The 27,006-nt window shown below is 43.3% G+C and overlaps 2 protein-coding genes, 1 long non-coding RNA gene and 1 pseudogene across 5 annotated transcripts; all 4 read left to right on the forward strand.

Moving 5' to 3' along the window:
* The first annotated feature begins 6,745 nt into the window (after positions 1–6,745).
* LOC115542339 (zinc finger protein 180) lies at positions 6,746–8,987 on the forward strand. Its single transcript, XM_030354593.1, has 2 exons — positions 6,746–7,055; positions 7,311–8,987. Exons 1-2 carry the CDS (start codon positions 6,899–6,901, stop codon positions 8,486–8,488), a joined length of 1,335 nt encoding a protein of 444 aa, XP_030210453.1. The 5' UTR covers positions 6,746–6,898; the 3' UTR covers positions 8,489–8,987.
* A 3,317-nt stretch (positions 8,988–12,304) lies between these two features.
* On the forward strand, positions 12,305–15,541 carry LOC115542369 (uncharacterized). Its single transcript, XM_030354626.1, has 5 exons — positions 12,305–12,681; positions 13,689–13,821; positions 14,382–14,494; positions 14,775–14,838; positions 15,081–15,541. The coding sequence occupies exons 1-5, from the start codon at positions 12,412–12,414 to the stop codon at positions 15,419–15,421; spliced, it is 921 nt and encodes a 306-aa protein (XP_030210486.1). The 5' UTR covers positions 12,305–12,411; the 3' UTR covers positions 15,422–15,541.
* A 537-nt stretch (positions 15,542–16,078) lies between these two features.
* The window catches only part of LOC115541744 (zinc finger protein 271-like), a 28,815-nt pseudogene continuing 17,887 nt past the window's right edge, over positions 16,079–27,006 (forward strand).
* On the forward strand, positions 22,718–26,728 carry LOC115542406 (uncharacterized). 3 transcript variants are annotated; one of them, XR_003976510.1, is made up of 5 exons: positions 22,718–22,899; positions 23,740–23,873; positions 24,505–24,949; positions 26,284–26,396; positions 26,670–26,728. It is a non-coding gene; the product is annotated as an uncharacterized LOC115542406 (long non-coding RNA). The 3 variants fall into 3 exon arrangements; XR_003976508.1 differs by having other exon boundaries at positions 22,719–22,899; positions 23,737–23,873; XR_003976509.1 differs by lacking the exon at positions 24,505–24,949 and having other exon boundaries at positions 22,754–22,899; positions 23,737–23,873.

Here is a 27,006-nt window from a genome sequence, read left to right on the forward strand (position 1 = left end):
TATGCAAAGAAATGAGTAAAATAGAAAGTGCAATGTATTTAAGATCAGGGGCCGTATCCACAAAGGATTTTAGGGCTAAAAGTAGGTCCTAACTGGCGAATTTAGGAGTTACTCCTATAAATAATGGACGTGTCACTCTTAAATTTAGGACTCCTAACTTTTTTCACTAAGAGCAATTCACAAAGTATTTTAGGCCTAAAAGTAGCACCTAAGTCTAGACCTATTCCTTGTGAATAGGTCTTACTGAATTAGGAGTCCTCAAGAGGACTCCTAACTCAGTAAGACCTATTCACAAAGAATCGTAAATGCCTGCGAGACGAAATGTTAGGGTATTAAACTTGTTGTGGAGTTAATCGCAATGCAATAACATCCCCGACTAACAGGAATAATCTGATTAGTCCCGAAATAAAATGTTTGGCCACACTACGTTATTTAGCAACAGGGGAAATGCAACTTTGCAATGCCGACGATTTAAAAATATCGCAACCATCAGTCAGCCGTGCCATAAACTTTCCTTTGGACATTCAACAATTACACAGGAACAAAGCCAACTTCATGGCAATTGCAGGTATGCCCGGTGTGGTCGGTGCTATTGACGGGACGCACATAAAAATAATTGCGCCATCAAAAGACGAGGACTTGTTCGTCAATAGGAAGAAAGTGCATTCCATCAACACGCAGGTTGTTTTTGATTCAAATTTTAACATAGCCTACTGGCCGTTGTTGCAAAGTGGCCTGGATCTTCAGCTACCTATGATTCGCGCATTTTAATGGGGAGCAGTCTGAGGCAGCTTTTTGAGATGTAGGCTACCAGTTGGGTGTCACTTGCTGGGAGACAGTGACTATCCATGCAAGACGTGGCTCTAGACACCCTACCTCAATCCACAACCGGGAGCACAGTTAAAGTATAACATGTAAGTGATTACGCATATTACGCTTAGTCCTACGTGTAAAACACATCGTATTGGCTCTTTGACGCCTTTTATTTGTTGAATCCATATTTATTATTGTTTACTGATTTCTTCCATATATGCTAGAGCACACAAACATACACGAAATGTTGTGGAGAGAGGAATTGGGCAGATGAAACGTCGGTTCATGTCCTCCACGGCGAAATACGCCTTACCCCAGAGAGGGCAAGCACAGTCATTACTGTATGTGCCATTCGACACAACCTCTGCAAGCGGAGGAACATTCCACAGCCAGACGTTGATGATGATGATGATGATGGCGATAAACATGACAATGAATTTGGCCGTGTGGAACCGAGTGGACCGTCATTTAGGGATCACTTTGAAAACACATTTTAGGTAAACACCTTGGCACAAATCAGTCAACACTTGTGTAGTTCATAACATTTATTTTCTTTTAAATTTTACGTATTTTTATTGTTTACTTTCTCTCTTGAACGTACAGGCTACAACGTCATTATCGTGGTCTGCACAAAATTGTCATCATGCGTGTATTCTGCTAACTGCACTATAACTACTTGATAGGAATTCATTTCTAGCCTAGGCTATTTCCTTGTTTTTCGGTGATTCAGTGGGCTCGTCTGAACAACCATTCACCGAACTGACCACTTCTAAACTCGTGCACGAGAATTGACGTAATCCATAGCAACGGCGCGTCACTCTTGGTTCACTCTTTGTGATTTATCCTTAGTAAGAGTAGGTCTCAGCGGCTTTGTGAATAACTTTTAAGAAAAAACTCGTACGTAAAATGTTTTAGCGCGAGTTAGGAGCACTCCTAGCGGTAAGATAAAATGCTTTGTGAATATGGCCCCAGATCAACAGTCTCTCTGGTAACCGCGTCGGGACTCCAACCCGACCTAAAGGAACTTGGTACTTTCTCTGGGACTCCAACCCGGATTCTAGTAACCCTCATCCTTTCTCTCTGGTATCAGATCGTGTATATTTCTGGTAAAAATAGAAAATTAAATTGAAAGTTAAAAAGGCTTTTTAGTAAGTAAAATTGAAAGTGCAATGTATTTAAGATCAGGGGCCGTATTCACAAAGCATTTTATCTTACCGCTAGGAGTGCTCCTAACTCGCGCTAAAACATTTTACGTAGGAGTTTTTTCTTAAAAGTCATTCACAAAGCCGCTGAGACCTACTCTTACTAAGGATAAATCACAAAGAGTGAACTAAGAGTGACGCGCCGTTGCTATGGATTACGTCAATTCTCGTGCACGAGTTTAGAAGCAGTCAGTTCGGTGATTGGTTGTTCAGACGAGCCCACTGAATCACCGAAAAACAAGGAAATAGCCTAGGCTAGAAATTAATTCCTATTAAGTAGTTATAGTGCAGTTAACAGAATACACGCATGATGACAATTTTGTGCAGACCACGATAATGACGTTGTAGCCTGCACGTTCAAGAGAGAGAAAGCAAACAATTAAAATACGTAAAATCTAAAAGAAAATAAATGTTATGAACTACCCAAGTGTTGACTGATTTGTGCCAAGGTGTTTACCTAAAATGTGTTTTCAAAGTGATCCCTAAATGCCTGTCCACTCATCATCATCATCATTATCATCGTCTGGCTGTGGAATGTTCCTCCGCTTGCAGAGGTTGTGTAGAATGGCACATACAGTGATTACTGTGCTTGCCCTCTCTGGGGTGAGGCGTATTTCGCCGTGGAGGACATGAAACCGACGTTTCATCTGCCCAATTCCTCTCTCCACAACATTTCGTGTATGTTTGTGTGCTCTAGCATATATGGAAGAAATCAGTAAACAATAATAAATATGGATTCAACAAATAAAAGGCGTCAAAGAGCCAATACGATGTGTTTTACGCATAGGACTATCCGTAATCACTTACATGTTATACTTTAACTGTGCTCCCGGTTGTGGATTGAGGTAGGGTGTCTAGAGCCACGTCTTGCATGGATAGTCACTGTCACCCAGCAAGTGACACCCAACTGGTACATCTCAAAAAGCTGCCTCAGACCGCTCACCATTAAAATACGCGAATCATGGGTAGCTGAAGATCCAGGCCACTTTGCAACAACATCCAGTAGGCTATGTTAAAATTTGCATCAAAAACAACCTGCGTGTTGATGGAATGCACTTTCTTCCTATTGACGAACACGTCCTCGTCTTTTGATGGCGCAATTATTTTTATGTGCGTCCAGTCAATAGCACCGACCACACCGGGCATACCTGCAATTGCCATGAAGTTGACTTTGATCCTGTGTAATTGTTGAATGTCCGAAGGAAAGTTTATGGCACGGCTGACTGATGGTTGCGATAATTTTAAATCGTTGGCATTGATGCATTTCCCCTGTTGCTAAATAACGTAGTGTGGCCAAACATTTTATTTCGGAATTTATCGGATTATTCCTGTTAGTCTGGGATGTTATTGCATCACGCATTAACTCCACAACAAGTTGAATAATCTAACATTTCGTCTCGCAGGCATTTTACGATTCTTTGTGAATAGGTCTTACTGAGTTAGGAGTCCTCATGAGGACTTTTAAGCTCTCCTAGACTTAGGTGCTACTTCTAGGCCTAAAATACTTTGTGAATTGCTCTTAGCGAAAAAAGTTAGGAGTCCTAAATTTAAGAGTGACACGCCCATTATTTTTATGAGTTACTCCTAAATTCGCCAGTTAGGACCTACTTTTAGCCCTAAGATCCTTTGTGAATACGGCCCCAGATCAACAGTCTCTCTGGATGACATGCAATTCCTATTCAAGGACTCTAACCCAGATTCTAGGACTCTAACCCAGACCAAAGGCCTTATTCTGGAATTCCACCCACACACAAACTCAGGACTCTAACCCTTATACAAATACAAACTCAGGACTCTAACCCTTATACAAATACAAACTCAGGACTCTAACCCTTATACAAATGCAAACTCAGGACTCTAACCCTTATGCAAATATAAACTCAGGACTCTAACCCTTATACAAATACAAACTCAGGACTCTAACCCTTGTACAAATGCAAACTCAGGACTCTAACCCTTATACACCTCTTCTCAAATGAGTTAAAAAATAGAAAATAAAGGGAAAGTTAAAAAGGCATTTTAGTAAAATGAAGGCAAAGTATTTAAGATTTAGCAGAAAGCTAAAGCAAAAATAAAAGTCTTCAATCTTGTTTTAAAGGTGCTCAGAGTTGGGGCAAGTCTTAAATCCTCAGAGTTTATTCCAGCTATTTGTTGCATAGTAGCAAAATCCTGCTTCCCCATGTTTCGTGTTTACTCTGGGGATAATTAACAGATTGGTCTCAGAAGATCTTAGTGTTCTAGAAGGCTTATGTAGTGGAAGCATATCAGTTAAATATTTTGGGCCTAAACCATGTAGGGATTTATAGGTTAGCAACATGATTTTAAAATCAATTCTCTGACCTACAGGAAGCCAATGTAACGATTTAAGAATTGGTGTAATATGTTCAAATTCTTTGGTCTTTGTTAAAACTCTAGCAGCAGCATTCTGAACAAGCTGAAGCTTCCTTAGAGTTTGTTTTGGGAGACCTGTAAGGAGACCATTGCAGTAATCAAGCTTACTAGTGATAAAGGCATGTACAAGTTTTTGTAAGTCTTCGGTGGACATGAGCCCTCTAAGTCTTGCTACATTTTTAAGGTTAAAAGTATGCAGATTTTGTAACTGATTTGATGTGACTTTCGAAATGTAAATCAGAATCCATGATAACCCGTACATTTCTGGCTTTGATTGAGGTTTTCAGGGACAGCGAGTGAAGGTTTTGGGTTACTTTAAGCCTTTCCGTTTTAGCACCAAATACAATTATCTCTGTTTTATCCTCATTTAGCTGAAGGAAATTTCGGCACATCCAGTCTTTCATTTGCTCAATGCACTGGCACAGCAGATCTATGGGCCGATAGTCATTTGGTGATAGCGATACATAGATTTGTGTGTCATCAGCATAGCAATGATGGTCAATATTGTTATTTTGCATGATTTGCCCTACTGGGAGCATGTAGATGTTGAATAAAGAGGGTCCTAAGATCGAACCTTGTGGGACTCCACACATCACGATGGTTGATTCTGATACAAAGTCGCCAATGGAAACAAAGTAGTTCCTATTTTGTAGGTAGGTCTGAACCAATTTAAGACTGCCTGAAAGCACCACCCAGTTTTCTAACCTGTCCAAAAGTATACAGTGTCGAATGCAGCACTGAGGTCTAGTAGCATTAGTATTGAGGTTTTGCCAGAGTCTGTGTTAAGACGGTGTTTGTTTTGAACTTTAATGAGGGCGGTCTCAGTGCTGTGCAGGGGTCGAAATCCTGATTGGAAGGTGTCATAACAACCAGTTGATGCTCTGACCCTACACATATTGGCGGTTGCATTTTGATGTAAATGCGATAAGACAGCTTTGCGGTTCTAGGGGCGAGGCTTGGGTAGAGGTGCTGCTGCATTGTCTCTACAACAGAGACGATGCAGCGATATCAACATGAATAGTTGTAACTGGATAGACGGTGAAAGCCGCAAGTTGCTGACCATCATGGGAAAGAAGGTGATGCAGTCGCATTTAAAGCAGACGAAAGATGGTCGATCTAAGAGAAGGTACCAGAAAAACTTTCCTTACAATGCTTCGTCAGCAAAGTGGTTAGCAAAATAAAGAATACTTCAGCATTTTTGCACTTTTTGTAAAGAATTAATCTCGTTTTAGCCTACACCCAGATTTGAACTCATTCTTGCATGCGAGGGTCTTGAGTCAAAAAATATGTAAATATTTTTTTGCATCCATTGTAAGGAGATGTACTCTCCGTGTGTAGGCCCGCCTTCTCCGGCGTACCGAGAAAGCCAGCTCCAAGACGAAGGGGGATTTTACCCCTCAGTTTTACATAGGACATTGAAATTGCAGGACGTTCCATGCCGCGACCGAACCAGCTTGGTAGACTGAAAAGACATAATGTGGTGTTAGTGGGGACTGACAACTATTCTGTGAAAATGAAAGAATGTCTTGTCTGTGTTTCCTTCTTTATGTGGAAAGCAGCAGACCCCAGACACCATTTCAATCAAGCTTGAAGAGGATATTGGTGGAGGCATGCCCGCTGTAGGTTAGTAATACACATTGCATCTGTGCAAGAAAACGACCTTGATCAACTGAGAATGTACTTGATTCTACCTGCGCTAAAAAGCCTGGTCCTCTTTGGAAAAGCATCATGACCAGCACCCTGCTAAAACCAAAGTTAAACTTGGGAGTTGCATTTCAAAGATGGAATGAGTCAAGAACCCAGAAGGGTTTCAAGACAGATGCCACATGAGCTGGTTTATCATTCTCAAACATCAATGAATTCATAATGCATGAATGTTAGCAGATCAGCTTCGAGGGAAGGAGACGTTGTTGCTTTTTAGTGTCGAAATAGAATTATTGCGTTTCGCATGTCATGTTGTGATCAGATCACTTTGCGCTGGTGTTCGTTGAGTGTCCTTAACCTGGCCAACCACTTGAGCTTTGAGTCTAGGGAGGATGGTGCTGGAGGAGACGTCCCTCTCCAAAACTGTGAATCTTTGTCAGCAGTACACATTTTAAACCCTCTGTGTCAATGTTGCGTACATTTAAAGAGTTTCTTTAACTTGTACAGATACAAAATGCCTCGCTTTATGCAAATAATGTATCAAAACAATTAATTTTTCCTTTTTTTTCTCCCTCTGCAGAAGACTGCGATGCCTTCGGAGACCGTAGCACTCAGCGCGGCGCCACCTCAGAGATTCTGGGTGTGGTCGCCCCTGGCTCCTCCCACATTTCCAGTCACAGCGAGGAACTGCTGGTTAGCAGAATAAAGAATATGTTGGCATTTTTGCACTTGTAAATTGTTAATAGTGTTTTAGCCTACACTCAGATGTGAACTCATTCTTGCATGCGGGGGTCTTGAATCACAGGGAAGACATTGAAATTGCAGGTCGTTCCAAGTGAAGTGTAAAAATGCCTAATCTGTCGGTAGTGGGGATTGACAGCTATTCTGTGAAAATGAAAGAATATGTCTTGTGTGCGTTTCCTTCTTTATGTGGAAAGCAGCAGACCCCAGACACCATTTCAATCAAGGTTGAAGAGGATATTGGTGGAGGCTTGCCCGCCGTAGGTTAGTAATACACATTGCATCTATGCAAGAAATCAACCTTGATAAACTGAGAATGTACTTGATTTTGCCTTCTCAGCAGGAGCCTTTAACTCTTGACCATCCAAAGGGGCGACAAGGAAAATGCATAATCAACAAATAGAAGAAAATATAATTCTTACAATACACAAGTGTGTACAAAGTACATCCTGTATACCTTTGTGAAAATGATTTATTAAAAACATTACTTTCTCTCTTTCTCTGTTTTCCTCTCTGAAGAAGACAATGACATCAGAGAATGCAGCACGCAGCGCGGCGCCACCTCGGAGAGTCTGCGTGTGGACGCCCCTGGCTCCTCCCACGCGTCAAGTCACAGCGGGGAGCTGCGCATCCTGAGCGTTTATGGACAAGGGGAGAGCCCACTGGCGGTGGACGTCCATAACACCCTTTTTGCCGCGTCAGAACTGGAGGTCTTAAGCTCGCTGTCCGCTGACCACAGCGTGGCCAAGAACCTGAACTGCAGTGTGCGGCTCGTCCGCCTTGAGGAGCTGACTGGGCATCGGGGCGGCCGCAAGGGACGGCCCGGTGTCTTGTGTGGAAAGGTTATTCCCAACAATGCCAATATGATCATCCACAAGAGGACTCACTCCGGGGAGAAGCCCTACAAGTGTGACCAATGCATGAAGTGCTTCCGTCAGAAAGGCCCCCTGAAGCGCCACATGAGGAATCACTCCGGGGAGAAGCCCTACAGGTGTGACCAATGCACGAAGTGCTTCAGTCTGAAAGGCACCCTGAAGCGCCACATGATAACTCACTCTGGGGAGAAACCCTACAAGTGTGACCAATGCACGAAGCGCTTCAGTCGGACAAGCCACCTGAAGATCCACATGAGGACTCACTCCGGTGAGAAGCCCTACAAGTGTGACCAATGCACGAAGGGCTTCCTTCTGAAAGGCTCCCTGAAGAGCCACATGAGGACTCACTCCGGTGAGAAGCCCTACAAGTGTGACCAATGCACGAAGCGCTTCAGTCAGAAAAGCCACCTGAATGGCCACATGCTGACTCACTCTGGCGAGAAGCCCTACAAGTGTGACCAATGCACGAAGCGCTTCATTCGGTCATACCGCCTGAGGATCCACATGAGGACTCACTCTGGGGAGAAGCCCTGCGTGTGTCTGCAGTGCAACGCCAGCTACTGCGGCCCAAGCAGTTTGCGTGTGCACATGCTCAAGCACACATTGAGCCACATGAGGACTCACTCCGGTGAGAAGCCCTACAAGTGTGACCAATGCACGAGGCACTTCAGTCGGAAAGGCCACCTGAAGATCCACATGAGGACTCACTCTGGGGAGAAGCCCTGCGTGTGTCTGCAGTGCAACGCCAGCTACAGCGACCCAAGCAGTTTGCGTGTGCACATGCTCAAGCACACTTTGACACGGGGTAACGGGACGCTTTGATTGAGACCTCTGTTCTGTATTGGTTGAAATTACTGCTTTTTGTTTTTCTCTTCATCACGATTAAACGCTTCGTACTTTCGATTCACTTTCTGTTTTTATTGTTTGATGTCCGTGGGGTCGGTTACAAGCAGTTGACTTGTAACCGAAAGGTTGCTAGTTCAATCCCTAGCTCCTCCTAGCTGAGTGTTGATGTGTCCCCGAGCAAGACACTTAACCCTAATTGCTCCTGACGAGCTGGCTGTCGCCTTGCATGGTTGACTCTGCCGTCGGTGTGTCAATGTGTGTATTAACCGATGTAAGTCGCTTTGGTCTTCTAAATGTAAATGTAAATGTGTTGAATAATTTATTTCTAGGACACTTCTGAAAGCAAAATATTTGATTTAATGTAGAGCTTGATCAGGGGAAGATACAGGCAGCAAAGTTACCAAGCATACAGTCAAAGACGATGGGTGTACATGATTCTTGTAGGAAACTTTGACATCGTGGGTAAATACAAAGGTCAGGGGGAGGGGCCTTCGTGGAGTTTAGGATTGGCCAGAGGAGAGACCAAGTTAAATTGCAATTCACAATATGGGTGAAGTGGACATGTCTGCAAGACAGTTAAAGGAATCTACACGACAAAGAAGTCTGTGGATTGGCCTGAGTATCAAACTTGGTGCCCACAGTTGCAAATGCAAACTATCTTAACACCTTTCAATTAGAGAGGGCCGAAGGTATCTCTAGGTCCATGGAGAATGGATAGAAATTCATTTAAATTGACAATTTATTCAAACAGGGTTCATATCATTTGTATATTAAAGTTACGCTTGATATTGCCACAACGTTGTCATTACCGTTATCTTTGTTATTACAAAAAGCCTGCAAAGTTCACTTGTGTAATAGACTGCGATTGAACCCCACATTATGCATGATTGTGTTCTTTCCACTGACCTTTCCATTCTGTGCGCTTAATGCTAACTACCTTGGATGGATTTTATCATAATAGGCGATAATGGTTGAAGTTGATCCATTTTAAAAGGTCCTTGGTTAAATGTCTAGATCTCAGTGATGCTCAGTTTAGGCCGGTCCTCCCACTAGAAGGCAGCATTATTCTAACGGGACAAAGTCAGAAGATTCCTAGCATTGGTCACCCTTCACTCTCTGTTTGCAGCGGCGGCTGGTGATCCAATTCGTGGGTAGGGTGCAGTAATGGACGGGGGTCCTCCCCAAGAAAATATAGAATTGGTTTCTGGGATGCCCACTAGCTAAAAATGTATTCTTATTCATAGCCTACATCCTGACTTGCAGGGCCTGGACAAGCCTGCACTGCTTTCATTTTCATTCCACTAGCCATTGCTATTTGACCCATGGTTGTTATTCTGATATTGAGGCATATCATGATCAATGCCCTATATTGTTTTACCGGAGTCTCAAGGTCTATTTTAAATGCAGTTTAGGACCGTTGTATATATATTTTTTATATGCTCCATGCCAAAAGACTTAATTAATATGTAACTTACTTGTTCCTTTTAAGAATAACATTGCGTGATTGAGGAGTCCAATTCCTCAACTGAAATGGGTAGAAAGTGCTTTTACGGCTCTCTACTAATTAACAAACTATCACTTCTCTCTGCATGTAGTTATGTTGCGCAATGCACGAATGCTGCTGAGGGAGGTAGCCTTTTAGATTCATTGGCTGAATTGTCCAATCGGCTCCAAATTACTACAATGTGTTGAAACACAAGACAGTGTAGTGACAAGTGTTTCTTCAATACTCAGTTACTGTTGAGAAAGGAGAACAAGCCTATCTTGATGAATCCTCATCATGTTGTGTGTTCAGTAACAGGAGTAGGGTTTGTGTTCGGTCTTTCTTCTTCTTTCTTCGTTTTACGTGTGTGTGTGTGTGTGTGTGTGTGTGTGTGTGTGTGTGTGTGTGTGTGTGTGTGTGTGTGTGTGTGTGTGTGTGTGTGTGTGTGTGTGTGTGTGTGTGTGTGTGTGTGTGTCTGCAGTTCAGAAGGTGAACTGCACCGAGGAGGATTCACCGCCCCCAAATGGTTCCACATGCATTAACTTTGATTTTTGAACTTTGAAGTATTTGATGTGTCGTTCAGAAAAAACTAAGTGTATGGTGTTTGGAAATAAGAAAAAGATGCCATCAGAGACAATTAAATTGTACAACAACAATCTTGAGAAAGTCAGGTATTTTAAGTTTCTAGGAATGTGGTTGGACGAAAGAATGACAGGGAAAAAGCATATTGAGATGGTAGCTTTGAAGTGTGGGAAAATAAATATTGTCCTTAGGTGTGTGGCTGGTTCAGACTGGGGGGCTGATAGAGAATCAATGATGAGGATTTACAGAGCAATGATAAGATCAGCAATTGATTATGGATGCATGGTTTATGGATCAGCAGCTCTTTCAGTGTTAAACAAATTAGACATAGTCCAAGCAAAAGCCTTAAGAGTGTGCTGTGGAGCATTATGTACAACTCCAATATCAGCATTACTAATAGAAATGGGTGAGATGCCGCTAGTATTTAGAAGATATAAACTTGGCTTGAAATACCTAATGAAGCTCAAAGGACAAAGGGAAGTCCTTTGATCACTCACCTACTGAGTGATCATTGGGAGTTTATGGGAATAAGAAAAACTAAAACTAACTTTGCAGAAAATCTTAAATCTGTGGCGCAGGAAATTGGTATTAGGGATGTGAGCGAGACACTGTTCTCCAGTGTGTCGCTCAGTTGCTCCGTCATGGCTGATCCCAGGTTAACACTTTAGTGTTAACCTAAAGTGTATGAGTTTAAGCAAATCAAGGATGTCAGAGGGCGTAGTAAAAGAGATAGAAGTCTGGCAGCAACAAGTATGGGGAGACCATCTATTTACACTGATGGGTCAAAGGAGCATGAGAGTGGTAAAGTAGCAGTGGGTATTAGCATTCCTGAAATCGGGTACAGAATAGGGTATAGAATCTCAGATCATATGTCAGTATTCACAGCAGAGATGGTGGCAGTCTTATGGGCCTTACGATGGGTGTAGGATAATAAACAGGGGTATTCAATAATATGTAGCGATTCAGCTGCAGCTTTAATTTCAATAAAAGAAGGAAAATCCAAGTCCAGACCGGATTTAATTGTGGAAATACTACAGTCTCTGTTCAGAATTTACAAGGCGGGGAGGAGGTGGGGTTTCTCTGGGTGCCGGCTCATGTGGGTGTGAAAGGGAACGAGGAGGCGGATGAGGAGGCAAAGAAGGCGGTGAAGGAGGAAACAGTGCAAATTCATTAGCAATATGGGGCACCCGAGTACATGGAAAAAATGAACAGGGCTCGAAAAGAAAGGTGGCAAAATTCTTGGGAGAAGGAAAGGAAGGGAAGGGCGTACTTTACAATACAGGAAAATGTAAATAAAGATAGGTGCACTTTTAGGTGCATAAGAAAAGATGATGTAGCAATCACAAGACTGAGGCTTGGACACTGTGGGCTGAGGAGTGGGCTGGCTCTGATTGGCAAACACCCAGATGGCAGGTGTGAGTGTGGAGAAAGAGAGACTGTAAAACATGTACTTCTCCAGTGTGGGCGCTATTCCAGGCAACGGAGGACTCTGTACCGGAGGCTTGGATCAGCTGGAGAATCAGTTTTCAGTATGCGCACCCATTTAAATCTGGATTCAGTGGATAAAACAAAGGAATTGATGGACTACCTTCACATCATTGGAGTATATAAAAGGATTTAAAGTTTAGGGGGAAATAACAAACAGTGGGGGGCAGTAATACGCCATAGCTGCGTCAAGGCTGCCTAAATAAAAGAAGAAGAAGAAGAAGAAGAAGAAGAAGTTACGCCTCCTACTACAAGTTACGCCCACAACAAGTTACGCCTCCGTCTTGCAGGACGCAGACAGACCCTACTCTACGATCGTGTACGCGTAGTTCTTTCCTTGAGAGACACCATGGCTCGCAAACGAGCGAAGCATGGCAGTTGCTTAGTGTTTGGATGTACAAATGAACACAAAAGTCTATATTTTGTTCCTTCCTCCGAGCCTCTGAAGAACCAGTGGGTTAATTTCATTGTCTCTGGAAATGCGCCAGTCTGCGCCAAACATTTCACTGACGACTGCTTCCTCAACTTGGGCCAATACAGAGCTGGACTTGCTCAACGTCTGAGAATCAAGTCTGGATCAGTACCAACTCTCCATGGCTCAGCTACAAACCTCGGACAAGTAAGTTCACTAACGCCATATCATTGTGTTGCTTTACTGTATATTGTTCCGTTGTTACCATTCTAATGTTACTTTAGCATTAGCGCTACAGCTACCAGGCAAGTTACTGTCGCTAATGCTACGGTAGATAGCATCAGTTATGTGTGTAAATACCATGGACCTATAAGAAAGGACTGCGGACTAAGTCATGGACGCTGTAGCACCCGATTTGGTTCCCCCCCAGTTCCTGTTCCCCCTTACGCTGATTTACTGATGAGCCGTGCATAGTTGCTATGTTACCGTACGTACTTGAGGAAGAAACGCAAATCGATAAATGGGACAAACTCACACCAGGCTGTGCGGCAGTAGTCGTCTGCTACTCTACTACGTTGATTTTAGCGTCACAACACAACTATAACACACACACGTTATTCATGAAGGTATTTGTTAGACCATTCATTGTCAATCTTTGCAAAGGAATACGATTAAAAGACAAAAATAGGGGAAACCATCTCCATCAATAATGTATTTATTACGGCTGGACAAAGATTATAAGTTTTAATCGCATCGTTTGGTGAGACAACTCGCGATTAATCACACTTTTATCCACTCCAATTTAAGTTGAATGAGATATCAAATCGAATGACACATTATCAAATACCAAATGTACTTATCAATAACTTCGCCAAGTTTTCTTGAGGGAGTTTTATTGAGTCACTCAGTGTGGTTTGAATATGACAATTACGGACCACTATTATAGGCATGTTTTCTCCTTCACACCTGATACAAATCAAAGGGCTATTAGCAGATTTCTGCAGAGCTTGATGTCATGGTATTGAGTTGATGAGATGAACTATAAAATATGTAAACAAATCAAGGATGTAATATCATTTCATAGAACTAATTTTAAGTATTAGGCTAATGTAATTCACTAAACATGCTTATCTTTTATCTTCTTACAACTTGCACCTGGAATATATTCAATGTAATAAATTGAGTACTGATTTTATTTTGTTGTCTCTACGCAGGCCAGCTCATCAAATGCTTACATTCAGCAGCTTCTCTCAAGGGATGTTGCCTGCCAGACAGACCACCTGGAAACACGTACTGTAGGCACACAGCTATCCTTAAAGACTTCGCAGCCCCATTTTAAAAGTGATGGTGTGTACTTCCTACATTGAGTATTTTTTCCCTTGCTGTAGTAGATTCTAGGCAGCATAGATTCTAGGCTGATGCTAGATTCTACCTGCGCTAAAAAGCCTGGTCCTCTTTGAAAAAGCATCATGCCCAGCGCCCTGCTAAAAGATAAACTTGGAGTAGCAATTCAAAGATGGAATCAGTCAAGAGCCCAGAAGGGTTCAAAATGTATAAATGTTAGCTGAGCAGCTTACAGGGAAGGACACATTGTTGCTTTATAGTGTCAAAATAGAATTATTGCGCTTGCCTCGCATGTCATGTGGTGCTCGGATCACTTTGCGCTGGTGTTCGTTGAGTGTCCTTAACCTGGCCAACCACTTGAGCTTTGAGTCTAGGGAGGAGGGTGCTGGAGGAGACGGCCCTCTCAAACTGTGAATCTTTGTCAGCCGTACACATTTTAAACCCTCTGTCAATGTTACATACATTTAAAGAGTTTCTTTCACGTGTACAAATACACAATGCCTCCCTTTATGCAAATAATGTATCAAAACAATTGATTTTTCCTTTTTTTTTTCCCTCTGCAGAAGACTGCGATGCCTTTGGAGACCGTAGCACTCAGCGCGGCGCCACCTCAGAGATTCTGGGTGTGGACGCCCCCGGCTCCTCCCACATGTCCAGTCGTAGCGAGGAACTGCTGGTGAGCAAAATAAAGAATTTGTTGGCATTTTTGCACTTGTAAATAGTTAATAGCGTTTTTGTCTATATTCAGATGTGAACTCATTCTTGCATGCAAGGGTCATGAAACAAAAAAAAAAATAGGCAGGCAAGACATTGAAATTGTAGGGCGCGCCAAGCCGCAACCTAACCAGCTTGGCAGTGTGAAAACGCCTAATCTTTCGGTAGTGGGGATTGACAACTATTCTGTGAAAATGAAAGAATATGTTTTGTGTGTGTTTCCTTCTTTATGTGGAAAGCAGCAGACCCCAGACACCATTTCAATCAAGGTTGAAGAGGATATTGGTGGAGGCATGCCCGCCGTAGGTTAGTAATACACATTGCATCTATGCAAGAAAACAACCTTGATCAACTGAGAATGTACTCGAATCTGCCTTCTCAGCAGGAGCCTTAAACCCTTGACCATCCAAAGGGGTGACAAGGAAAAGGCATAATCAATAATTAAATAATAATCATTGCATTCACGTGTACAAATACACAATGCCTCCCTTTATGAAAATAATGTATCAAAACAATAGATTTTTCCGTTTTTTCTCCCTCTGCAAAAGACTGCGATGCTTTTGGAGACAGTAGCACTCAGCGCAACGCCACCTCAGAGAGTCTGGATGTGGACGCCCCTGGCTCCTCCCACATGTCCAGTCACTGCAAGGAGCTGAAGATTCTGAGCATCTACGGAAAAGGGGAGGGCCCACTGGCGGTGGGCGACCATGACACCCTCTTCACCACTTCAGAAGTGGAGGCCCTGAACTCGCTGTCTGCGGACCACAGCGCGGCCAAGAGCCTGGAGCGCGGCGAGCGGCTGGTCTGCCGTGAGGAGCTGAGTGTGCAGGTTGGAAATCATCTTCTCATTCACCATACAAAAGAGAGGCTTCCTCTGTTACAACTCTAAAACACACCCATAGAAAGCCCACACCTTTATGATCCAGTAAACGTTTTTGCACTGCCAATTATGCCCGTCTTATGCCCAACTAATCTGTCAGTAGTGGGGATTGACATCTATTCTGTGAAAATGAAAGAATATGTCTTGTGTGTGTTTCCTTCTTATGTGGAAAGCAGCAGACCCCAGACACCATTTCAATCAAGGTTGAAGAGGATATTGGTGGAGGCATGCCCGCCGTAGGTTAGTAATACACATTGCATCTATGCAATAAAACAATCTTGATGAACTGAGAATGTACTCTAATCTGCCTTCTCAGCAGGAGCCTTTAACCCTTGAACATCCAAAGGGCGACAAGGAAAATGTATAATCAACAAATAGAAGTTAGAAAGAATGTCAAAATATAATTCTTCCAACACACAAGTGTGTACAAAGTAAATACTAAATACCTTTATGAAAATGATTAATTAAAACCATTACTTTCTCTCTTTCTCTGTTTTCCTCTCTGAAGAAGACAATGACATCACAGACTGCAGCACGCAGCGCGGCGCCACCTCAGAGAGTCTACGTGTGGACGCCCCTGGCTCCTCCCACATGTCAAGTCACAGCGGGGAGCTGCGCATCCTGAGCGTCTACGGACAAGGGGAGGGCCCACTGGCGGTGGACGGCCATGACACCCTCTTTGCCGCGTCAGACCTGGAGGCCTTGAGCTCGATGTCTGCTGACCACAGCGTGGCCAAGAGCCTGAACTGCAGTGTGCGGCTCGTCCGCCTTGAGGAGCTGACTGGGCATCAGGGCGGGCGCAAGCGCCGGCCCGGTGTCTTGTGTGGAAAGGTTATTCCCAACAATGCCAATATGATCGTCCACATGATGACTCACTCTGGGGAGAAGCCCTACCAGTGTGACCAATGCAGTAAGCGCTTCAGTCGGAGAGATGCCCTAAAGATCCACATGTCGACTCATACCGGCGAGAAGCCCTACAGGTGTGACCAATGCACAAAGCGCTTCAGTTATAGCTATGCCCTGAAGATCCACATGAGGACTCACTCCGGCGAGATGCCCTACAAGTGTGACCAATGCACAAAGCGCTTCAGTCAGAAAGGCCACCTGAAGATCCACATGAGGACTCACTCCGGGGAGAAGCCCTACAAGTGTGACCAATGCATGAAGTCTTTCTGTCAGAAAGACTACCTGAATAGACACATGAGAACTCACTCCGGCGAGAAGCCCTACAAGTGTGACCAATGCATGAAGTGCTTCAGTCTTGGCCGCAGCCTGAAGTTCCACATTTCGACTCACTCGGGGGAGAAGCCCTACACGTGTGACCAATGCCCGAAGTGCTTCAGTCATGCTTCCGGCCTGAAGTTCCACATGTTGACTCACACCGGCGTGAAGCCCTACAGGTGTGACCAATGCACGAAGTGTTTCATTCAAAGCTCCGCCCTGAAGCGCCACATGAGAACTCACTCCGGCGAGAAGCCCTACAGGTGTGACCAATGCACGTTGCGCTTCAGTCGTGTTTGCAACCTGAAGATCCATATGATGACTCACTCCGGCGAGAAGCCATACAAGTGTGACCAATGCATGAAGGGCTTCAGTCGTGGCGGCGACCTGAAAATCCACATGAGGACTCACACCGGGGAGAAGCCCTGCGTGTGTCTGCAGTGCAACGCCAGCTACAGCGACCCAAGCAATTTGCGTGTGCACATGCTCAAGCACACTTCGGCACGGGGTAACGGGACGCTTTGATTGAGACCTCTGTCCTGTATTGGTTGAAATTAGGGCTGCAACAACGAATCGATAAAATCGATAAAAAATCGATTACTAAATGCATTGGCAACGAATTTGGTCGTCGATTCGTTGAGTCGCGCGATTAATAAGTTACTCGTAGGCGCGGCACCGTGAACCAACCTGTCGGCCAGCCGCCGACAGGTTGGTTCACGGTTCATGCACGCCCACAGCGAGCTTTAGTGTGAGCGACCACAGCTTGTATTTTGGTCATATCTTAACACTGGACTGTAGGCCTACATAGAAGTGTTGTACCTACACTGTCTTTGGGTTAAAAAAACTCCTTCAACTCAGTATCCGTCTAGTCCTACCGAAAACTGTCAGCTGCTGCTGCTGCAGACGTTGTGCAGACGGGCTCGGAGTCGGCACCGAGTGCATCAACAGTCATTCAAAGCAGCGTTAGTAATCACACAACCGGACGGTGTAGAAAGTCCCGTCAGTTAAAAATAGTAATGCAGTTTTTAAATCCATTTTAAAATCGGCAGGATATAGAGCTAGTTAGCTTAAAAAAAAAAAAAAAGACCAATGGTCACAAACAGTGTAAAATGTGATGTGTTCAGGTCGGCTCAGTAATATGATTGATGCGTTCAAATGCAACAGAAAAAAATGAGATTTTGGTGAAAACTTGTTTTCCCAAATTCCCAGTAATATAAAATAGATAGTAAAGATAGAATTATGACCTGTTTAATGTCCTATCTTGAACTATCATCATCTTATCAGCAATTAAAGCAATATTACAAGTTCTATTTCAAGGAGTCTCGAAATTGCTATCAATAGATTTGACCGGTTAACCATGGACATCCCTTGTATGCATATAAAAGTATATCATACATTGTATGTTTTATTTGTGTTATCCCAGTTATGTTTTTTTAATTGTTTTATTATTTAATATTACTTTTAATAGTTCTGGGACGTTGGAGCAATAACCTGGTGTTTTTACACTTCAGTCTGCACTGTGAATTTGAAGTGATGTTCGGTTTTTGAATAAAGATGCAGCAATTAAAAATCCGATTTTTATCCGATTTTATCCGATTCATCGATTAATCGAAAAGATAATCGACAGATTAATCGATTATTCAAATAATCGTTAGTTGCAGCCCTAGTTGAAATTAGTGCTTTTTGTTTTTCTTTTCATTACGATTAAACGCTTTCCAATTTTGATTCGCTTTCTGTTTTTATTAATAATTGATGTCTGTGTTGAATAACTTATTACTAGGACAAAGATGATTGAAGATGATCCATTTTAAAAGGTCTCTGGTTAAATGTCTAGATCTCAGTGATGCTCAGTTTAGGCCGGTCGTCCCTCTAGAATGCAGCATTATTCTAACGGGACAAAGTCAGAAGATTCCTAGCATTGGTCCCCCTTCACTCCCTGTTTGCAGCGGCGGCTGGTAATCCAATTCGTGGGTGGGGTGCAGTAATGGACGGGGGTCCTCCCCAAGAAAATATAGAACTGGTTTCTGGGATGCCAACTAGCCAAAAATGTATTCTGATTCATACTGACTTGTAGGGCCTGGACAAGCTTACTATGCTTTCACTTTCATTCCACTAGCCATTGCTATTTGACTCATGGTTGTAATTCTGATATTGAGGCATATCATGATCAATGTCCTATAGGGTTTTACCCGAGTCTCAAGGTCTATTTCAAATACGACGCTGAAGTTGGCATCCGATTCGCAGCATCCGATTCGGCAGCTGGTCCACTTTAAATCGGTCCTGATTGAAAACCACTACACCTAGACTCTTCAAATCTGGACTAAATTTTCACAGTGAGGCTATACATTATATAAAACATAGTTACAGATTTGTGAAACCTTTACCCTATTTGTGAAAATGCAATAAAGGCACATTTTAATGCTTTTTAGGGGTCCAGACCGCATTAGAACGGGTCCTGATTGAAAACCACTACAGCTAGACTCTTCAAATCTGGACTAAATTATCACAGTGAGACTATACATCATGTAAAACATATTTTCAGATTTGTGAAACCTTTACCCTATTTGTGAAAATGCAATAAAGGTACATGTTAATGCTTTTTAGGGGTCCAGACCGCATTAGAACGGGTCCTGATTGAAAACCACTACAGCTAGACTCATCAAATCTGGACTAAATTATCACAGTGAGGCAGTGGCGGACTCAGACTGTTTGAAGGGCAGGGGCGAAAAAATAAAAAGGGCACATTCTGGACAACATGGGGCCCCACCAGCGGACACAGTGGCTTTTCTAACTTGATGGTGTTTTGTTCCCCCAACGGCGCCTTAAAGGCAGCGCTACCTGGAAGGTCCTATCCCCTAACCTTAGCAAGCGCTGCCTTGAAGGTCCCATTCGGGGCACTTGTTACATCTCCATGTAGCACTTAAAAGAATTGTTGGGCTCATAATTGAAACGGGGGGTCTGGGGTTCCTCCCCCAGAAAAAAAATTGCTTCAAAAACACATGTTTCCCCTTATTCTAGCGACTTAATAAACGCCAAAATGAGTTGTTCAAATCATTGTGCACTTTCACATTTTAGCCAAAGAAAGGAGGATGCATAACTGCTTTCATCTTTACTAACATTTAAGTAAAAATTAGACTGGAGAAACTTCAATTTGCCTCTACCATACAGTCTTTGACCGCTGACAGCCAGCTACGGAGACATTTAAGGAAGTTTTTTCTTCATGTTGAGGTGATAGCTGACCATTATCGTCTCTCTTGCATGAAATGACCTACACTTGAATGATCTTGAACGCTCAAAAAATGTATATACATTTTAAACGGATTATGCAAACTGAAAATATTAAGTTTTTCTAATTTGGCATCTAATTGCGCTTTTCCACTATGGGTACTAACATACTCTTTATCCGCTTTTTGCTTCGTTATCCAGTGGAGATTTAAGTACCACTCGATGTAGCTGTTTGTCATGGCGACGCCACATGAAAGCAACACCTCGCATTCTCCGTTCTTCAGCTACCAAAGAGAGGAACGTCTGCACCTCAATAGCTAACCACAACATGTTTTTTTCGGTTTGCCATATTCTTGCTCCAGAGGGCACATCATCATCATCAGGGGCAGCCTAGGGCACTCATTAATTTTTGTTCACGTGTAAATGGCACCCAATAAGGCACTTTCTCACCACCATAGAGGGCACTTTAGCACACTTTTTCAACCATGGGGGCACCAGACAGACAGAAGGGCACTAGAAGGGCACCAGACGGGCAGAAGAGCACTAGAAGGGCACTATAAGGACCAGACGAGCAGAAGGGCACTATCAGGGCACTAGAAGGGCACTGGAAGGGCACTGGAAGGGCACTGGAAGGGCACTAGAAGGACCAGACGGGCACTATCAGGGCTCTAGAAGGACCAGACGGGCAGAAGGGGACTATCAGGGCACTAGAAGGGCACCAGACGGGCAGAAGGACACTATCAGGGTACTAAAGGGGGCACTAAAAGGGCACCAGACGGGCAGAAGGGGACTATAAGGCAGTGATGTTGCTAGGTACGCGTCCTGCGTCCCTGACGCATTAAAATCTGAAAAGACGCACTAAACTCACTATCCATGCGTCCCGGGGACGCATCTCATTTTCCCCATGAAAAACGATACATAGTGAACATTAAACAACTCGTGTTTAATCACAGTAACTGGCCAAAGAAACCTTCTTGTGAGCAGATCGGACAAGCGCTGTTTCAACCCTCTGCGCATCTACTCGGCGCAGACGTGATCCCCTGTACAAAGTATCGCGACATGCTAATTTAGCCGCTACCAAAACAACTAGCTCGTCACCGCTGATTTCATTTCAACAATTAAAAATACGAACTTCATAGTAAATAAACCCACGTTTCCACTGCTCGATGCTGTGCTCATTCGTGTCGAATGAGCAAATCAAACAGGATTTTTTTGCAATCCTTCTGATTGAATATATGTACATTTATGACAAAATCGTGAGGACTAGGCTTGTGACACACACCCACACACACACAAATGTGGCGCTCGCGCGGTAATAGCTCATTGGCGCCACCTAGTGATCATTATGTGCAAATGCACAGCCTCTCATTAAAATTACTTAGGGGTCATTTGACCCCTCTTGCGGCGCTAGGAGTAAGTAAAAATGGCCCGGCGTTTCCAGTGTTAAACATGAACGGTTGAGTACTCCAGCTCTAACCATATCATACCACCATCAAGGAGTTTAACACTATTAATTGAATTTAAGAAATAGAATAATAATAAAAAAGAAACACATTTTTTAAACTGGGGAGTCGGGACCCATTGAATTTCTCAGGGACCCACCCAACTCGCCACCTGTTGGTCCCGGGGACTCACTACATTGAAAACCTATCAACATCACTGATAAGGGCACCCATTAAGGCACGCCATTGAATTTTCTTGTTCTAGAGGGCACATCATCATCATTTATTGTATGAAGGAGCACCCTAGAGGGCACCTAATCATGTTTTGCACGTGAAAAGGGCAGCCAATAAGGAATTTCCTCTCGTTTTTGACACTCTTGAAGGGCACTTTAGCACGATTTTTCAACCATTGAGCCACGTGGGGGTGCGGTTGCCCCCCCTGCCCCCCCCCTGAGTCCGCCACTGCAGTGAGGCTATGCATTATGTAAAACATATTTTCAGATTTGTGAAACCTTTACCCTATTTGTGAAAATGCAATACAGGCTCATTTAGGGGTCCAGACCGTTATCATCTCACTGATAATGTAGTCCAGATTTGAAGAGTATACTGTAGGTGTAGTGGTTTTCAATCAGGACCGATTTGAAGATTCTAAGTGGTTTTCAATCCGAATCGGATGCTGCGAATCGGATGCCAACTTCAGCGTCGTATTTCAAATGCAGTTTGGGACCGTTCCTTATGTCGTATGGTCATGTACAGGGGTTGGGTTTGTGTCGGGTGGGTCTCTTCTTTTTCTGTTTACTAATTATTTTGGTGTGTGTGTGTGTCCGGTGTGTGTGTGTGTGTGTGTGTGTGTGTGTGTGTGTGTGTGTGTGTGTGTGTGTGTGTGTGTGTGTGTGTGTGTGTCCGCGCGTGTGTCCGCGCGCGCGCGCGTGTGTGTGTGTGTGTGTGTGTGTGTGTGTGTGTGTGTGTGTGTGTGTGTGTGTGTGTGTGTGTGTCCGCGTGTGTGTGTCCACGTGTGTGTGTCCACGTGTGTGTGTCCGGTGTGTGTGTCCGGTGTGTTTGTGTGTGTGTAGAAAGTTCCTAAACCAGAGAGAAACTTTGAACCAATGCAATAGGCTTAAAATGTACCACTATATCAAACCTAAAAAGAATCTTCAGAAAAAAATAATGAATTGTTATGAGCTGGAGCAGTGAATTTCTGTTTTTCTTTTCTTGTTTGATGGTTTTGGTTAATCTGATCAAATATTGTGTTATTGTTTGGTCCAAAAGCTTTGATTTCTTTTAACAAACGAGCTGAACATCATCATAATAATAAAAAACTGTATAATTTGAACTTAATTATTTATTGCTTAGGATTTTTTCTTGAATTTTTCTGTTTGTATTATTTTTAACCATGTTTAATAAAAAAAAAGGAAATTACGGCGAAAGGTTACCTCCCCTTTCTCGTATTTTGCCCGCCCACATTATTTGTCCCGACCGCCCATGAGAAAATGAGTTACGAACGTGTACACACAGTTCTTTGCTTGAGAGACACCGTGGCTTGCAAACGAGCGAATCATCGCAGTTGCTCAGTGTTTGGATGTACAAAACCTCGAAAAAGTAAGTTAACTAACGCCGTATCATTGTGTTGCTGTACTGTATATGGTTACCTTGTTAGCATTATAATGTTGCTTTAGCATTAGCGCTGCAGCTAACAGCCAAGCTACTGTCGCTAATGTTAAGGTAGATAGCATCAGTTATGTGTGTAAATACCATGGACCTATTAAAGAAAGGACAGCGGACTAATACATTCCGCCCATTCATAACTATAAATACACGAACTGTAACTCGAGTGTGCACCTCAGCAAGCAAGGGGCATCATACGAGAATGGGCACAATTCAACAAAGGGGGGGTACAGGCACTGATCTCTACTGCTTGGATACCAAGGGAATGCAATGTTTAACAATGTCTGCTCACCATACAACAAACGAATACAACTGTATTTCACCGGCCACTGGACCGCAGTAGTTTTAGCGTTTTACTGATGAGGAGATTGACCTGTTAAACTCATCCTAAATACATATGGTGCGTTCCTAAGAACCCGTGTTTTCGCACCCTTCTACCCTCTTGTACTCCCAGTTATAGCTGGTTATTTACGGGCAAAAAATGTGTACCTGGAACGCACTATTATAGGCATGTTTTCCCCTTCACACCTGATTTAAATCAAAGGGTTATTAGCAGATTTCTCTAGAGCTTGATGTCATGGTATTGGGTTGTTGAAATGAACTATAAAATATGAAAAAAAATCAATGATGTAATATCATTTCATGTAACTAATTTTAAGTATTAGGCTAATGTAATTCACTAAACATGCTTATCTTATATCTTCTTACAACTTGCTGCTGGACTATATACAATATAAAAAACTGAGTACTGATTTTACTTTGTTCTCTAAGCAGGCCAGCCCACCAAGTGCTTGCATTCAGCAGCTTCTCTCAAGGGATGTTGCCTGCCAGACAGAGCACCTGGAAACGCGTATTTGTAGGCACACAGCTATCCTTAAAGACTTTGCAGCCCCATTTTAAAAGTGAAGGTGTGTACTTTCCTCATGGAGTATTTTTGTTCTTTGATATAGTAGATTCTTGGCAGCATAGATTCTAGGCTGATGCTAGATTCTATCTGCGCTAAAAAGCCTGGTCCTCTTTGGAAAAGCATCATGACCAGCGCCCTGCTAAAACATGAGTCAAACTTGGGAGTTGCATTTCATAGATGGAATCAGTCAAGAGCCCAGAAGGGTTTCAAGCCCGATGCCACATGAGTTGGTTTATCATTCTCAAACATCAATGGATTCATAATGTATGAATGTTAGCTGATCAGGTTAGAGGGAAGGACACGTTGTTGCCTTTTAGTGTCCAAATAGAATTATTGCGCTTGCCTCGCTTGTCATGTTGTGATCAGATCACTTTGCGCTGGTGTTCGTCGAGTGTCCTTAACCTGGCCAACCACTTGAGCTTTGAGTCTAGGGAGGAGGGTGCTGGAGGAGACGTCCCTCTCCAAAACTGTGAATCTTTGTCAGCAGTACACATTTTAAACCCTCTGTGTCAATGTTGCATTGACACAGAGGGTTGCGTGCAGTTTCTTTCACGTGTACAAATACACAATGCCTCCCTTTATGCAAATAATGTATCAAAACAATTACTTTTCCTTTTTTTCTCCCTCTGCAGAAGACTACGATGCCTTTGGAGACCGTAGCACTCAGCGTGGCGCCACCTCAGAGATTCTGGGTGTGGACGCCCCTGGCTCCTCCCACTGGTCCAGTCACAGCGAGGAACTGGTGGTTAGCGAAATAAAGAATATTTTGGCATTTTTGCACTTGTAAATAGTTAATCACACTCAGATGTGAACTCATTCTTGCATTCGAGGTTCTTCAATCCACAAAATAAATACACAGGCAAGACATTGAAATTGCAGGACGTGCCAATCAGCGACCGAACCAGCTTGGCAGTGTAAAAACGTCTAATCTGTCAGTAGTGGGGATTGACAACTATTCTGTGAAAATGAAAGAATATGTCTTGTGTTTGTTTCCTTCTTAATGTGTAAAGCAGCAGACGCCAGACATCATTTCAATCAAGGTTGAAGAGGATATTGGTGGAGGCTTGCCCGCCGTAGGTTAGTAATACACATTGCTAGTGATGGGCAAATGAAGCTTTTATGAAGCATCCAACCAGTTGAGCCAAATGTTTCGAAAATGGGTTCATTACTCGAAGCTTCAGTGACAGTGACCTCTGCTGGCGAAGTTCGAGGCTGCAGTGGATTGAACGTATCCCTGCTTTGAAAACGATTTGACGGACAAACACACAAACCCAAATACTTAATAGCATGATCTTTTCACGAATAAAGATTGATCTAAATACAGATGTCTAAATTGTTCTTAAAGGGATATGCCTAGCCTTCTGTCCAGATAGGCTAACTGATGTAGGCTAGGATATAATTGAAACAGCATATAAAAACTTTCCACCCAGGAATGGGATGCGAACCCGGGTCCTCCACTCCACAGTCAGTGTGTTATCCCCTAGTCTACTCTAATCGATACCTTACGTTGATCTATTACATACATATCGTACTATGCACAACTCCCGTAAACGATTGTAGCATCGATTGTGTTTTCTTTTTTCATTAAATAATTAGGCGGTGACCAGCTGGCTTCGGACAAGGTTGGTTGGGTGTGCTTGAGTAACTCTAGGGGGTGATTATGTGGGATGGGGTTAGACACTCAAAGATTTGTATTGAGGTAGGCTGCCTTATGGATTGAGTCGGTTTCTTTTTTTTTGCTCAAAGCTTCTCCACCGAGCCGCGGACCAGTCAAGTGATTCATTCAGGCAACGAACCAGTTGCTGCTTCGGACGCCACATGTCACGTGTTTTTTTTTGCTCTGAAGCAAGCTTCGAAGCAGTGCTTCTTGGGAGTTGGTTTGAAGCACGTATCGAAGCTTCAGTGTCACACTGCCATCACTACACATTGCATCTATGCAAAAAAACAACCATGATCAACTGAGAATGTACTTGATTCTACCTGCGCTAAAAAGCCTGGTCCTCTTCGGAAAAGCATCATGACCAGCGCCCTGCTAAAACACGAGTCAAACTTGGGAGTTGCATTTCAAAGATGGAATCAGTCAAGAGCCCAGAAGGGTTTCAAGACAGAGGAGCTGGTTTATCATTCTCAAACATCGCATGTCATGTGGTGCTCAGATCACTTTGCGCTGGTGTTCGTTGAGTGTCCTTAACCTGGCCGACCACTTGAGCTTTGAGTCTAGGGAGGAGGGTGCTGGAGGAGACGTCCCTCTCCAAAACTGTGAATCTTTGTCAGCAGTACACATTTTAAACCCTCTGTCAATGTTGCATACATTTAAAGAGTTTCTTTCACGTGTACAAATACACAATGCTTCCCTTTATGCAAATAATGTATCAAAACAATTAATTTTTCCTTTTTTTCTCTGTCTGCAGAAGACTGCGATGCCTTTGTAGACCGTGGCACTCAGTGTGGCGCCACCTCAGAGATTCTGGGTGTGGTCGCCCCTGGCTCCTCCCACTGGTCCAGTCGCTGCGAGGAATTGGTGGTTAGCAAAATAAAGATTATGTTGCCATTTTTGCACTTGTAAATAGTTAATCGCGTTTTAGCCTACACTCAGATGTGAACTCATTCTTGCATTCTTGAATCAAAAAAATGTATACGCAGGCAAGACATTGAAATTGCAGGGCTTGCCAAGCCACGACCGAACCAGCCTGGCAGTGTGAAAACGCCTATTCTGTCGGTAGTGGGGATTGACAACTATTCTGTGAAAATGAAAGAATATGTCTTGTGTTTGTTTCCTTCTTTATGTGGAAAGCAGCAGACCCCAGACACCATTTCAATCAAGGTTGAAGAGGATATTGGTGGAGGCTTGCCCGCCGTAGGTTAGTAATACACATTGCATCTATGCAAGAAAACAACCTTGATCAACTGAGAATGTACTCTATTATGCCTGCGCTAAAAAGCCTGGTCCTCTTTTGAAAAGCATCATGACAGGCGCCCTGCTAAAACACGAGTCAAACTTCGGAGTTGCATTTCAAAGATGGAATCAGTCAAGAGCCCAGATGGGTTTCAAGACAGATGCCACATGAGCTGGTTTATCATTCTCAAACATCACTAAATTCATGATGCATGAATGTTAGCTGATAAGCTTAGAG

This window comes from Gadus morhua, chromosome 4 (genome assembly GCF_902167405.1).
Source record: "Gadus morhua chromosome 4, gadMor3.0, whole genome shotgun sequence".
NCBI classification, from domain to species: Eukaryota; Metazoa; Chordata; class Actinopteri; order Gadiformes; family Gadidae; genus Gadus; species Gadus morhua.

Excerpts from the sequence above, each read along its gene's own strand:
- LOC115542369 (XM_030354626.1), top strand. The coding sequence starts at position 12,412 with ATGGCTCGCAAACGAGCGAAGCATGGCAGTTGCTTAGTGTTTGGATGT. Across the intron at positions 13,822-14,381 it reads GCCCCATTTTAAAAGTGATG|AAGACTGCGATGCCTTTGGA; the intron begins GTGTGTACTTCC and ends TTCCCTCTGCAG. Across the intron at positions 14,495-14,774 it reads GTCGTAGCGAGGAACTGCTG|CAGACCCCAGACACCATTTC; the intron begins GTGAGCAAAATA and ends TGTGGAAAGCAG.
- LOC115542339 (XM_030354593.1), top strand. The coding sequence starts at position 6,899 with ATGCCTAATCTGTCGGTAGTGGGGATTGACAGCTATTCTGTGAAAATG. Across the intron at positions 7,056-7,310 it reads TGGAGGCTTGCCCGCCGTAG|AAGACAATGACATCAGAGAA; the intron begins GTTAGTAATACA and ends TCCTCTCTGAAG.